General features: G+C 40.7%; 1 protein-coding gene across 1 annotated transcript in view; it reads left to right on the forward strand.

Moving 5' to 3' along the window:
• Nucleotides 1–15,709, forward strand: part of SLC12A4 (solute carrier family 12 member 4) — a 109,020-nt gene that overhangs the window by 29,764 nt on the left and 63,547 nt on the right. The window contains exons 2-4 of the mRNA XM_033941941.1: nt 4,934–5,028; nt 10,799–10,930; nt 14,759–14,905. Coding sequence (XP_033797832.1) covers nt 4,934–5,028; nt 10,799–10,930; nt 14,759–14,905 — 374 coding nt within the window. The remainder of the gene's footprint in view (nt 1–4,933; nt 5,029–10,798; nt 10,931–14,758; nt 14,906–15,709) is intronic.

The following is a 15,709-nucleotide window of genomic DNA, read 5'->3' on the forward strand; positions in this document are numbered from 1 at the left end:
GCTTTTATGAACTGTGCAATAAGGGCAAGATGAGAAATATGTGTACTGTGCTATGTTTAAAAAAAATTAAATATATGTAAAAAGACATTTGGTTCTCTTATGATTGTACAGTAAATGAAGGCAAAAAGAAGTAAAGTCCATGTATATGCAATGGTCAATAATATCCTACTAGAACTACTTTGTTGCTTGTAATTCAACCTTAGAACTACTACTGAAAAAAATGCTTGAATTAAACCCCAAACCCCTTCCAAAACATTCTTCTTCTGTCGCTGCTTCTCTCACTCCATCTGTGCACCTGGCCAGATTTTTCTCTGCAACCGCCTTGCTCACCGCTCTTTCTTATGTTCCCATAAGAAAGCTGCTTCTTCAGCTACTATTACTGCAACTACTATTTGATCATTTCTAAAGTGTTACTGGTATATTTGGGAGTCCTTTTACTAAGGCACACTAACTGATTTAGTGTGCGCTAACAATTAGCATATTAATCCCTACTTTGCTAGTCAAGCTCTCGGATCAAGCCAGCAGCATTATAGGCTCTAGCCTCTGAAACACTCTCCCTGACTGTAAAAGGCATCAATAATCTCTAAGTAAATTTAAGGCTGATGTAAAGATTCTCCTGTTTGAGGAAGCTTTTTTATAAACTTGTCAATACCCTATCAGGCCCATATCTGGATTGCAGGTGTGGAAGGAGAGCCTGGAATGTTCTTCCTAACCCTTTATCTATAACTTACAAATGGAGTTCCTCTCAGCTATTCCTTTATATTTAATTTTTGTAAACTACTCAGGAAGATTCTGATGTGCAATAGAACTAATAATAAAGAAACTCTCTCAATGTATCGCTCCTACATGCACCTGAAAAACTTGCTCACCATTTGTCAAATGTATTTGCCTCCCAGCCTTTCTTCCCTGTCTCTCCAGACTAGGGTGGACTGTTTCCACAGCAAAGATTCACAAGAAAATGTCTCTATGTAGTCACCTACCTTTGGTTCCTGTTACCCTTTTTTTTTCCTTTCTAAAATGAAAAAGGAGGAAACTTTTCTTATTCTCTCCTCCTCCAAACTCACTACTCTTTCCTTTACTGCATTCCTACCCAGCCCTTCAGTATTGTTTCCCCTGAAATCATTCCTTCCATCTCAGTCCATAATTATGCACAGCTATTGTTCTCAGTGCCTTCAGATATGATGTGACTACACTACTCCTCAATGGATTTTATATGCCCTACTAATTAATATCCTATCTCAACCTCTATCAGATCTAAACTATATGACTGTTCCAATCACCTTCATTATCTTGATTTTTGTTCTTATCAAATCATCTACTCCAGTCTAGCTTTTTATTTTCTAATTCTAAAGAACCATTCCACACTAAAGTCCACAGTGCTAAACCATGGGTGTTTTATTCAACCTTCATGACTTTTTATTACCACCACCCTCTTCTTGATACTTTGTCTTCATTTTAGATTGTGGGACTCTCTTTTCTATGGCTGTCTTTCTGCTTCTCCTTTGCAAGACTAATGTATCTTCTGGGAGATCCTTCTCACGCATTATCAGCTACAGCTGCAAGATGTAACTTGTCAGAAAAGTATTTTAAAAGGTCATATATTGTGGAGACTCATAAGTGTTTAGGCTAGAGTTGGTAATAAATTGATAAATTTGGAATTATTTTCTTTAAACTGAGGCACACCAGGGCTTCCAATCTTGGCCTAATAAACCCCCATAGAAACATAGAAATATGATGGCAGATAAAGGCCAAATGGCCCATCCAGTTGGCCCATCCACAACATCCACTATGTCCTCTTCTCTGAAGAGATCCTGCATGCCTGCCCATGCTTTCTTGAATTCAGACAGTCTTTGTCTCCACCACCTCTACTGGAAGATTATTCTGTGCATCTACCACCCTTTCTGTAAAAAAAAGTATTTCCTTAGATTACTTCATCCTATGCCCTCTCATTCCAGAGTTTTCTTTCGATTGAAAGAGACTTACCTCATGTGCATTTATGCCACATAAGTATTTAAACATCTATCATATCTCCTCTCTCCTACCTTTCCTCCAGAGTATACATACTGAGATCTTTGAGTCTGTCCCCATACATCTTATGATGAAGACCAACAATCATTTCAGTGGCCTTCCTCTGGACCGACTCCATCCTGTTTATATCTTTTTGAAGGTGTGGTCTCCAGAATTGTATATTGTATTCTAATTGAGGTCTCATCAGAGTCTTATACAGGGGCATCATTACCTTCTTTTCCCTACTGGCCATTCCTGTGCCTATGAATCCAAGCATCCTTCTAGATTTTGCAGTTACCATTTCTTTCTGTTTGATCACCTTAAGATCACATATGATCACACCCAAGCCACACTCCTCTTTTACGCACAAAAGTTCTTCACCCACTCAACTGTACTGTTTCCTCAGTTTTTTTGTGGTCCGAATGCATCACTCTGCATTTCTTAGCAGTATATCTTAGTTGCCAAATTCCAGACCATTCTTAAAGCTTCTTTAGGTTCTTCCTTATGTTTTGTACACCATCAGGAGTGTCTACCCTATTGAAGATTTTGGCATCATTTGCAAAGAGGCAAACCCTTACCAGACTGCTCTTCAGCAGTATCACTTATAAAATGTTTAAAAAAACAAAAACAGGTTCAAGAAACAAACCTTGGAGCACATCACTGGTAACATCTTTTTCCTCAGAGTGAGCTCCACTATTGCCTTCCAATGAATCAGTTCATCTCTATGTGGCACATTCTGAGGGCACTCAGTTTATTTATTAGATGCTTATGTGAAAAATACCAAAAGCTTTGCTTAAATCTTAATACACCACATCTAGTAATCTCCCTCTATCCAACTCTAGTCACCCAGTCAAATAAATTGATCAGATTTGTCTGAGAAAACCTGCCTCTAGTTAAATTATGTTACCTCGAGTCCTGTAATCCATTGGGTTCCAAAAACTTCACTATTTATCTGTTTTAAAAGCATTTCCATTGATATACTTATCACAGAAGTCAAACTGACTGGTCTGTAGCTCCCTACCTCTTCCTTCCGCTTTTGTGTAGAGGGATTACATCTGCCTTTCTCCAATCCTCTGGTACTACTCCTGATGCTAGAGAAGCATTGCAAAGGTCAGCCAGTAAAGGCATCAGAACTTCCCTAAGTTCCTTCAGTACCCTCAAATTTACACCATTCGGCCCCCATCACTTTGTCCATCTTGAGATTAGCTAGCTCCTCATGAACAAAGTTCTCTGAAAATCATTCAGGGTCTACTACACCTCCATTTCTATTTGCATTTGTCTTCTGTAGTCCTTCTTCCGTCCCTTCAGCTGTGAATACAGAACAGAAATATTTGTTAAGCAGTACAGCCTCATCTTTATCAGCTTCTACATATTTCTGCCCCTCACCTTTTGAGTCTCATGTGTGCAAGAGCAGCTAAATAAACTAAGCAATTATTGCAGGAATATAACACACGATACCCAAATGTTTAAGGTTTAAGGCGTTTGAGACTTTACTGCCTCTAAAGCAGCAGCTTTCAAAACTATTCTGGCCAGTCAGGATTTTGAGATATCTCCTATGAATATGTAAGATATAAATTTGTATGCTTTGCCTCCACTGTATGCAAATCTATTAGATGTGTACTTGACAAGCCAGATGGTCTTTGTAGATAGGACAACATTAAGAAAAATTTTGGAGAGAAGTTTCAGTATATACTGTTCACCACAGCTTGAAATTCCAAACTACACTTCTCCCTCCGTATTCGCGGTTTCAGCAATCGTGGTTTTGATTATTCACGATTCTTAGCTTGCTGGCTCCTCCCCCCAAATTACGTCAGCTTGCATAGAGAAATTGCTGATTCCAAGCGTTTACAGAGAAAATCGCTGATTCCCAGCACTTTCTTCACCGTGTTTTGCCTCTCCTTCAGGAACAGTCCACGTCTCCTACCATGTTATTTGCGGTTTCACCATATTCACGATGGTTTTTAATAGAAAACGGTGAATAACATATGAAAAAGTTATTTGCAGTCTTTCTGTATTTGCGTTTCTGTTAATCCCCTATCACAGCAAATACAGAGGGAGAAGTGTATACCTGTTGGTGAAAAGAACACTTAAAAGTTGTTTTGTTTTGTTTTTAATTATTTTTAAAAACTTTTCCCTCCCCTTCTTCCTTGTTTTCCCCACCCCACATTCCTTCTTTCTTCCTGGAAGCTGCTCCCCCCCCCCCCTCCCGTGACCATTGCTTCTCTCAGCCCATTCCAAGCCACTGCTGTTTGCTTCAAATCCCGTTAGCTAGTGCTACTCTTCCCAAACCCTCTATGCCACTCCAGTGACCACTGTTTTGTAGCACACAGCTGTTGCTGCTCTTCCTTGCTCCAGTGACAGCTGTATTTCTGGTCTGTGGCCACAGCTGCTCTCCTTTCTTTCTGGCCCTAATGTGCCTCAACTTCATCCTGGGTCAGACATCCAAGAAACCTGATTACTAGAAATTTTCCAGCCTTGGATACTGCCATAGTGGAGGTGGCTTTAGAAACATAAAGTTAGTTTGTAGAAACATATCTGCTTGGAAAGAAATCGGTTTCATGTACGGAACAGGCCTTTTAAGATTTGGTTTATCTAGTGTGGTGTTGCATTTGCCTTCTTGAGAGAAATACATGAGACAACTTTTAGATCTTTTAATTACAGCTGAGCAAGTACTGTACATGACTACTGTAAGTAAATAAGAAGATAAACTTCCATTGTGAAAGAAAAACAATGTATTAATTGAAATTGAGAAAAGTTGATCAACTACAGTAGGTTGGCCTTGTCATCTTCATTTGCCATCGGATTCTGTTTCTGTGTTTAGAACAATAGAGCACACTTTCTTCATAATCAGTGTTTAAAAGGTTTTCTGTGCTTCAGTTCGGTGATAAACTTTGTGTCTCAACAGAGTTTTTTCTTTCCATTGCAGGCCATGGCAACCACAAAGAAAGCAGCCCCTTTCTCAATAATGCGGAAACAGGCAAAGGAAATGATTACTATGACAGGAATTTGGCTTTGTTCGAGGTAAAGACTCAGTTTCTTTGCTCATATGATTGGTAGTTGTGTTAATGATAAACTGAAAAAGGAAATGTCATGTCATGCCAGGCTCAATCTCTACTTGCTAGGGACTATGCTCTATAAAAGGAGAACATGTCTGGGAAAATTCGGACATCTGGTAACCCTACGTAAGTGGCACCTATTTCTAGGCACTACTTTAAAGCATTACCCTAATAATTATCAGTGCATTATGATAATTTTAGATTGTATTGCATTGTATTAAGGTGCAAATAATGCATCTTAGAGCCCTAAAGTAGCTTCATATCTTCCCTAAAAAGGGACAAAGCAGTCACTTGGCAAGCAAGATTACAGGAAGTTATGTTGCTGTTAGTATATGAAGGCATGTGGTGGTTGGAGTAAACGTGGCTAATCCTTTCAAGCAGAACCACCTGCAATGTTACTTGCTACTCAAATGCATCCCACAATGTGCAATCTCCAATTTCTTCAGCTTCAGATGGTTTTGTTTATTTCCAATATCCTATCTTCTGTTGATCAGCTCACCCCTCAGTCAGTGTCATTAAGAAAGTTGTGGTGATGGCGATGGGATTTTAAAATGCCTATGTAAATGTGTGAGCTGTTATGTGCCTAAGTTATACCAATTTTCAAACTGAAATCTCTTCATAAAGGCATTTGCCCCCCCCCCCCCCTACAAAACCATAGCGCAGTTTTTAGCGCCGGCTGCGGTGGTAACATCTCTGATGCTCATAGGAACTCTATGAGTGTTACCGCTGCAGCCGGCGCTAAAAACTGTGCTAGGGTTTTGTAAAGGAATGGGGTTCATAAAACCAAATAAATTAAAAACTATAAAAGAAAACTGTACACCTGCAAGTTCACTTTGAAAATTACCTACTTATGATCTTTTTTCACCAGATATTGGGTATGCCCAAGTTAACAGGGTATTTATTAAATGGCATTAAGGCCCTCTTTTACTAAGGTGCGCTAACCGATTAGCGCGCGCTAATCGATTTAGTGTGTGCTAAACGCTAACACATGCATGTTAGTCTATGGACGTGCTAGCATTTATGGTTGTTAATATGGTGGTAAAAGTGCATGACACCTTCTGGTCCTGGTGGCACAAGATAGTACAGTTACTTACCGTAACAGGTGTTATCCAGGGACAGCAGGCAGCTATTCTCATATATGGGTGATGTCATCAGCGGAGCATGGATGCGGAAGCTCGCAAGTAGACTTGCTTGAAGAAACTAGAAGTTTCGAGTCGACTGCACCGCGCATGGGCGAGTGCCTTCCCGCCCAGCATAGGGTGCGTCTCCTCAGTTCTGATAGCTAGCAGAGAAGCCAACCAGGGGAGGTGGGTGGGTTGTGAGAATAGCTGCCTGCTGTCCCTGGATAACACCTGTTATGGTAAGTAACTGTGCTTTATCCCAGGACAAACAGGCAGCCTATTCTCACACATGGGTGACCTCCAAGCTAACCAAAATGGGATGGTGGGAGTGTTGGCAATTCAGGAGAATAAATTATTTAATACTGTCTGGCCAAACTGGCCATCCTGTCTGGAGAAAACATCCAGACAATAGTGAGAAGTGAAAGTATGAACCGAGGACCAAGTAGCAGCCTTGCAAATTTCTTCAATAGGTGTAGATCTGAGGAAAGCTACTGAAGCTGCCATTGCTCTGACTTTATGGGCTATGACTCTACTGTGTAGGGGTAATCCAGCCTGGGCATAGCAGAAAGAGATGCAAGCAGCCATCCAGTTGGAGATGGTATGCTTAGAGATGGGATGTCCCAATTTGTTTGGATCAAAGGAGACAAAAAGTTGAGGAGCATATCTGTGAGGTTTGGTGCGTTCCAAGTAGAAGGCCAAATCACGTTTACAGTCCAGAGTATGAAGAGCTGATTCTCCAGGATGAGAATGAGGCTTAGGAAAAAACACTGGAAGAACAATGGAAATCGGTTGAGATGAAATTCTGAAAAAAATTTAGGTAGGAATGACCTACCTGAAGCTATCAGGAAAGAGACAAACATAAGTACATAAGAACATAAGAATTGCTGCTGCTGGGTCAGACCAATGGTCCATCCTGCCCAGCAGTCCACTCATGCGGCGGCCCCAAGGTTAAGACCAGTGCTCCAAATGAGTCCAGTCTCACCAGTTTAGCATGAACTTGTCCAACTTTGTCTTGAAACCCTGGATGGTGTTTTCCCCTATAACAGACTCCGGAAGAGCGTTCCAGTTTTCTACAACTCTCTGGGTGAAGAAGAATTTCCTTATGTTTGTACGGAATCTATCACATCACATTCAGAAAAAAACCTGAAGACTCACCTCTTTGACAATTAACTGTCTTAGTTTTTGTATTCAATTAAGCAATGGGCTATATAGCACGTAATCAGATAATATCCAATAAATCACTCTTGCCATATAAATGCCACTCGCCATTTTAGCATACTTATTGGTACCTGGATAAGCAGAGCTGTTAAGCTCAGTATGTTGTTGCAGCACTAGCCCCATCCTGAAGAAGAATCGAAACGCGTTGGTGGGGAGCAGTGCAACAACACAACTAAGCTAAGTTTAATAATGAAACAAATGAATTGACAGAAATGAATTATAATGAATTGAGAGGGTGGATAGGGACAGATTCTTCAGGCTGAAGGGGTCAACAGGTACGAGGGGGCATTCGGAGAAACTGAAGGGAGATAGGTTCAAAACAAATGCAAGGAAGTTTTTTTCACACAAAGGGTCGTGGACACTTGGAATGCGCTACCGGAGGAAGTGATCAGGCAGAGTACGGTACAAGGATTCAAACAGGGATTGGACGGATTCCTGAGGGATAAAGGGATCGTGGGATACTGAGAGAGGTGCTGGGATGTAACACAGGTATAGAAAGTTAACCAGGTAATAAGTATAGAAACCCAACCAGGTCGTGCATGTGCAAGACCGGAGGGTTAGGACTTCGATGGGAAGATAGGACTCAATGGGAAACCAAGGTGGCAAGGGGGCCCCTTCTGGTGATTCAGACAGGTCGTGACATGTTCGGGCCGCCGCGGGAGCGGACTGCTGGGCGGGATGGACCTATGGTCTGACCCGGCGGAGGCACTGCTTATGTTCTTATGTTCTTATGAAAGAAAAGATTAAGAATAATAAGCTTAAATGAATAAGTATCAAAGATGAATTGCACTATATAATTGCGGAATGGATAAGAAAAAATAAGAAAATTAGTGTTAATCATTTATTTAAATTATCTAATATAAAAACAAGTATTTGCAGTAGTTATGATATACACATGGTGAGATCGGTGACGAGTGCTGCTACGCTGATATTTTCTAATCAGGGTAGCATTCTGAGAATCCCCAGTGTGATAAATCCTCTAACTATTTATTTTGCAAACTTAGGGCTCCTTTTATCAAGGCGCGCTATGGGGGTTAGCGCGTCGGACATTTTATCACGCGCTAACCCCTGCAGCAAACCTAAAAACTAACGCCTCGTCGAATAGCGCGGCAGGCGGTTGAACGTGCGGTATTCCACACGTTAACCGCCTACCGCACCTTGATAAAAGGAGACTTTAGTTTTTGTATAGGACCCCCTACTTCTATGTCCCTCCTCTTGCTTCTCCATGCCCCCTTCCCCTACAACTTTCTCTTCCTCTTTGATCTGTCGCCTTGAGCCTGTATAGGTATGTGCAACTCACAAATGGAAGATTAAATTAGATGTTTCTGTATTCAGTTCTCACTGCAGCTTCTTGATTTTCTTTATCAACTGAATTATATGTTTTGGTATTCCCATTTGCAATGGAGTTCTTCACAGGTTATTGTGATCTACACAGTCAAAAGCTTTGCTATAATCAATGAAGCAAAAGTATACAGACTTTTGCTATTCTTTACTTTTCTTCAATATCCATCTAACATTGGCAATAATATCTCTTCCTCGACCTTTTCTGTCACCAGCCTGAACTTCAGGTAGTTCTTGCTCAACATACGATTGTAACCTTCATTGTATTATTTTCAGCAGTATTTTGCTAGCATATGGAAGTAATGCATTTGTCCTATAGTTGTTACAACTTTTTGCATCGCCTTTCTTCAGTATAGGTATAAAAAGTGATCTTTTCCAATCGATTGGCCAAATGTTTTCCTTCTAAATCTGTTGACACAGTCAAGTGAGAGCCAAGATAGCATTTGAGCCTTTAATTCAATTGGAATACTGTCAATGCCAGGTGACTTGTTGTTTGATAAAGCTTCAATTGCTACTTTAACCTTTTTTAAATATCTGGTTCTTCTTCAGTGTCAAGTGTCTATTTCAGTTTCCCACATTGCTTTCCTTGTATAAATTGTATATTTTTTCCATCTCTTTTTAATGCTTTCTGAATCATTCAATATCATTCCATTGGTGTCTTTAAATATTCCCAACTGAGGTAGGAATGTCTGCCTCAATCTCTTAACATCCTGATAAGCTAATATGGTTTTACTATATACATACTCTGATTCAATTTTCTGACTTGTTTCTTTAAAATATCATTCCTTCTTTTAAGGTTCTATGTTAGGTTCTTCCCTACTGAGGACTGCTTTGCTACATCTCACTTGTCTCTGGATTCATCTGCTGCTGATGACAAGGAAGGAAAAATTATGTTCCATACCTAATAATTTTCTTTCCTTTAGTCACAGCAGATGAATCCAGGATCCTGCCCTTTTTTATGTTACTTTTTATTCCTTTATGTCTATCCTCCACTCTCTAAGATGTGGTCTGATTGGTATGGGTCTGGTTGTTGGCTGTGTGGTGTAACAGTGTGAGGAGGGAGTTCTTGACCAATAGGCCTTTTCGGCTGATCCTACTGCTTTGTTATGAGAAATACTGTTTTACTAGTGAGCATACCATCCTATATATGGCAGAGCTCAACTTGGTGCTCTCTATCTCCGCTTGCTGGTAGATGGACACAGTGTTCCCGCTAAGCTGCGCTGGCGTGCGCTGGCGCACAAAATATTACATCGCAGCGCACAAGTTTCTCGTCACAGCGCACGGCGTACGGCAGATGGCAGGGCGGCGAGAGGAGAATCGGGCGAGTTGGCTCATAACTTGCTGGCGCCCGATATTTTTAGCTCACAGCGAAAAAAGTTTGCTCACAACACCCGCCCGCTTAGAGGGAGCACTGGACACAACCCATATGTCTCTGGATTCATCTGCTGTGACTAAAGGAAAGGAAATTATCAGGTATGAAACATAATTTTTCCTTCCTTGTCACTGGAGGGCTCACAATCTTAATTATTTAAGGACTTTTCCTCTGGGATCTTGACCTCAATTCTTTTAAACCCAGCTATATTAAATGCCTTGATCATATTCTCTGGTAACAAATTCCATGGCTTAATTGTGCATTCTATAAAATAATGTTTCCTCCGTGTCCATTTTAAATGTTATTTTCATGTTCCTAGACCTAGAGCTAGAGACAGAATTCTGGAGGCAAAACAGAGGGAAGATGAGTAGGGGAAGTAAAACACCCATGCCCCCACATAACTTCTCCATCTATTTATAACAGTCATATCATTTAAACTAACACATTTAAAATAGTTTCACAAGCACATAGGAGGCTGTCATCTGTCATTAAATGATGTAGCATATTTAATGTTAACATAGGATTATTCAAATCTAAAAATATTCTTAGTTGTAAATGAACATCTGTAAAATGCTTAGAAAAGCAAATTAGTACAGAACCAAAATTTAAATAATTTTCACACATTTTCATCATAGGAATCGACCTTTCTTTTTTTTCTCTGTCTCTCGCTGTATATGCTATAGGAGGAGCTGGATATCCGACCAAAAGTCTCTTCCCTTCTCAGCAAATTGGTCAACTACACAAATCTCAGTCAGGGGGCCAAGGAACACGAGGAGGCAGAAAGTGCCGAAGAGTCCAGAAGAAAAATGTCCAAGGTAAGTCCTGATATCAAACGGTTTCCTTCCTTGCGATTCTCCATCTTCATGATTCCAACAGTTATCTCCAAATTGCATCTTTATTTCACTTTTTATGATCAGTGTAATAAACTAAAACCAATTTTATTCTTATCTTAAAATATGGCAGTACAAAAGTTTTGTTAAGCAGCATTTTTATCTTATGCTGTGTTTCCCAGTATTGGATGTAGACCAGACACTAAGGGCTCCTTTTACTAAGCTGTGCTAGCGGTTTTAGCACGCCCTGCAATGCCGTGTGCACTAGACGCTAACGCCTCCATTCAGCTGGCGTTAGTTTTTCCATGTAGCGCTAATCTGCAGCACACGCTAAAAACGCTACCGCAGCTTAATAAAAGGAGCCCTAAGGCCCTATTTTATCAAACTGCATTAGGGTTTTTTATCACCTGCCACTGCGGTAAAAGCTCCGACCCTCAAAGGGTCCGAATTTTTACCATAGCGGCAGGCAATTTAAAAAAAAACCCTAATGTGGCTTGATAAAAGGGGCCTAAGTTTATTTAGTTTCACTCTCTGTGATTGCTTTTTATGGTGAGATAAATTCCATTTTGCTTTTCTCATTCTTGTGTTTCCATGGCTTGTTGCTGTTTTTCTTTACCGAGGATGGCACATTCATTCTTTTGTAAACAAGAGGGCAAATAAACTACAAACCTCATCACCTTTTAGACTGCTCCATCCCTGTTTTTGTTTTATATAGAGTAGTAATGTCCTGAAAGATATGCTATATGACTACAAAAAAACCTCCACAAAATCAAATGTGTCCAAAAGAGTTTAAACAACAACAAAAAATTATAGTTCTAATAATTGTGCTCATAAACATTGAGACGCAGAAGTCAAAAAAATCACTTAGTAGGTGTAATAATAGAATGAATACTTCTGGAACACACACTTAGGGGTCCTTCAATCAAGATGCAGTAGGGGTTTAACGTGTGTAATACCGCACGCTAAACCACCTGCCACACTAGCCGCTAACGCCTGCATTGAGCAGGCGTTAGTTTTTTAGTCAGCCGCGGGGGTTAGCGCGTGATGAAATGTCCATTGTGCTGACCCCGCTAGCGCGGCTTGATAAAAGGACCCCTTAGAATTCAAAAATATGCTCAGAGACACGAAGGCAACAACATGGAGCCACATTCCCAAGAGAAGATTACCTCACCACCCAATCATTGCATATCGTAAATTCCAGTGAAAAACATAATTCATTGCTGCAAACTAGCATAGAAAAAGTTCTTATACTTTGAACTGTCACAAGCAAACACGTACGGCTCCTTTTACTAAGGTGCGTTAGGGCCTTAACGCGCAGAATAGTGCGCACTGAATTGCCGCTTCACCAGACCTTAATGCCGGCATTGAGCTGGCGTCATTCTAGAAGCATACCACGCGGTGTAGCGCGCGGTGATTTCGTGCGTGTGCTAAAAACACTAGCGCACCTTAGTAAAAGGAGCTTTTAGCTTGATCAAAGCTAAGTGTTTGCTTGTGACAGTTCAAAGTCTAAGAACTTTTTCTACGCTAGTTTGCAGCAATGAATTCTGTTTTTCACTGGAATTTACAATATGCAGGTGGTGAGGCAATATTCTCTTGGGAATGCGGCTCCATTTTGTTGCCTTCGTGTCTCTGAGCATATTTTTGAATTCTAAGGTGTCCTTTTATCAAGCCGCGCTAGTGGGGTCAGCGCATCGGACATTTCATCACGCTCTAACCCCCGCGACTTGCTAAAAAAACTAACACCTGCTCAATGCAGGCGTTAGTGGCTAGCGCGGCAGTCAGTTTAACGTGCGGTATTACGTGCGTTAAACCCGTACCGCAGCTTGATAAAAGGACCCCTAAGTGTGTGTTCCAGAAGTATTCATTCTATTATTACACCTATTGAGTGATTTTTTGACTTCTGCATGTTTCTCTTTAATCACTCTTCTTAGTAGAGTACCAGTTTTTTTATTTTTCCCGTATATATTTGGACTTAGTCTGCATCACAAACATTGAGATGGCAGAAAACTAAAAAGTTCCAAGGCATCACAACCCTTGCACAAAGAAAAATATAAAACCAATGAAAAAATTATATGAGGTAGCTTGAAAAATATTTTTTACATAAACCAACAATATGGTCACATATTTTTTTAAAAATCTTTTCACAATGTCTTAAAATATTAGATAGAAATACTAGCCGGATTGATACGAACTAGTCCTGGTTTCCTACACATCAACCATGTTTCATGATAGCTTCATTAGGGAGACTACTGGAATTCCAAATAAGTGCTGGAACTAATTGCCTCAAAATAAAATACATATAATTTTATCAAAGTTTTTCCAAGGCTCACACACTCGGTGTACATAGTTAGCAGTTCTGTGGGTGTGTAGAAATGGTCATTTGAGAGCTATACCGTATGATCATTTGCAAATAAATTGAACATAAGGAATTTTTTTAGCAAAGGAATTCACAAACCTGTCCTTGGAACACACTTAGTCAGTCTGGTTTCCAGGATACCCACAATGAATATGCTCAAGTTAGGTTTGCATATAATGGAGGCATTGCTTGCAAATTTATCTCCATGCAAATTCATTGTGTATATCTTGAAAACTAGACTGAATTGATCTGTCCTGAGGATTGGGTTAAGAACCCTTATTCTAGCATAACTAATGCTAGAATATCACTGAATATCACTAAATCTGCATAGCTCTCAGTCATACCCCAGAAGGTTCCTTCAGGCTGGCTTACTGGCCCTGAGGGTCTAGTGCTCCTTGGAGATAGAGGAAGCTCCATTCACTCCTGTCCCTCACAGTTTCTAATGGTACTACTGCTAGTACCACAAGACTACAACTAGAGGTCATGGTGACCATTTTCCATTAGGAAACACAACAGGCAGAAGTGAGTGGGGTTCGCTTTGGCCTCAAGGATCATCAAGGTTACTAGGTAGGCCCAAAGGGGCATCAGAAGCTCAGAGGGGGTTCAGAGATACTCATGGACTGGTGGGGGGATTAGAACATGGTGCTTGGGGAGAGAGGTGCTGGATATATGCAGGCTACCCAGGATCCATAGAAGTATTTTTTGCAGGTTCCTGCAGAATATCATCTGTGACCTGCATAAGTTCCAGTGGCCAGTTGCAGTCTGGTCAGACACAGATATCCAGTGCCAGAGCCTGCACATAGTCCAGCACTGAATATCTATCTATGGCTAATTCAGCAAATGATAGTGAGTGATTTTTAAAAAGCTGACTACTGCTTGCTGAATATTGACCGGTATATAAACACCATGGGCTCCTTTTACGAAGGTGCGCTAGCGTTTGTAGCGAACGCACAAGTTTAGCGTGCGCTATAGCACACGCTAGCTGAAAACTACCACCTGCTTAAAAGGAGGTGGTATTGGCTAGCGCGCACGGCATTTTAGCGTGCGCTAAAACCGCTAGTGCACCTTTGTAAAAGGAGCCTATAGTGTTTATATACCGGTCAATGTTGATGCTTCTAAAGTAGTTCCCATAGACAAGATAGGAGTGAATGATTGGCTAATCATTCATTGCAACCATTACATGCTTAGGGAAGATCTGGGACTTCACTTGCTTCCTGAAATAGAGATAGCCTTCACTTCTACATAGCCCTTGTAAGAGGAAATTCCAGAGTATGGGGGCTGCTCCTGAGAAGACTCACTGCTAAGTGTCACATTACAAGAGTTCCTTTGGAAAAAGTAACATTAGAGATGCAATGCAACACAACATGAATTTCTCTTACTCAATGACTTTTATTTGACCTCTTACCAAAATTTATTCACTCATTCATTGTAATATTTTAAATTTTCTTTCTTCTCAGTCCCCTAGGATGGGCACCCTGATGGGCGTGTATCTCCCTTGTCTTCAAAATATATTTGGGGTTATTCTGTTCCTGCGTTTGACATGGATAGTAGGGATGGCGGGAGTCCTTCAGTCCTTCTTGATTGTCTTACTCTGCTGCTGCTGTGTGAGTAAATGCAAGACTTTTCACCCAAAATTTTATACTATTCATTATCTCATAAGACTTGAATAACTTCCAATCTTTTCCCTCCCAATTCCATGTGTTTTAAAGTTGATTGTAAACTGCTCAGATAGCCATGTTAAAGAGCAGTATATCAAGTACGAAATAAACTTGAAACTTGGCTATTACTACAGCACCTGAGAGCAATGGGAAATACTGAATCTGTGTTCAATAGTGCTCTTAACTTTGAAGCTGATTCACTATAACCCAGAATTGACATCTGGGGGAAGGCTGGTCAGCCCAGTACTTCTGCGTCTGGAAGCAGGGAGAGCTCACAACTCGGCGGCAGTGGCTTGGGGGCCTGTTCCCCGATGGCGGTGGCTTGGAGGAGGGCAGGGAGATAGAAAGAAGGGAAACAGAAAGAAAGGGGGAACAGGGAGACAGAAAGAAAGAAAGTGGGCATGGAGAGAGAAAGACAGACAGAAAGAAAGGGGGGCAGGGAGACAAAGAAAGACAGAAAGAAAGAAAGAAAGGGAAGGGCAGGGAGAGAGGAAAAAAAAGTTGGGGGAGGGAATGAGGTCTGGAGGAGAGGAAGCATACAGGAGGATGAAAGAAGGGAAGAAATGCTGGATGCACAGTCAGAAGAAAGTGCAACCAGAGACTCATGCAATCACCAGACAACAAAGGTAGGAAAAATGATTTTATTTTCAATTTAGTGATCAAAATGTGTCCGTTTTGAGAATTTATATCTGCTGTCTATATTTTATACTATGGCTCCTTTTTACTAAACCGCAATAGCAGTTTTTAATG

Source organism: Geotrypetes seraphini, chromosome 4 (genome assembly GCF_902459505.1).
Source record: "Geotrypetes seraphini chromosome 4, aGeoSer1.1, whole genome shotgun sequence".
Lineage (NCBI taxonomy): Eukaryota > Metazoa > Chordata > Amphibia > Gymnophiona > Dermophiidae > Geotrypetes > Geotrypetes seraphini.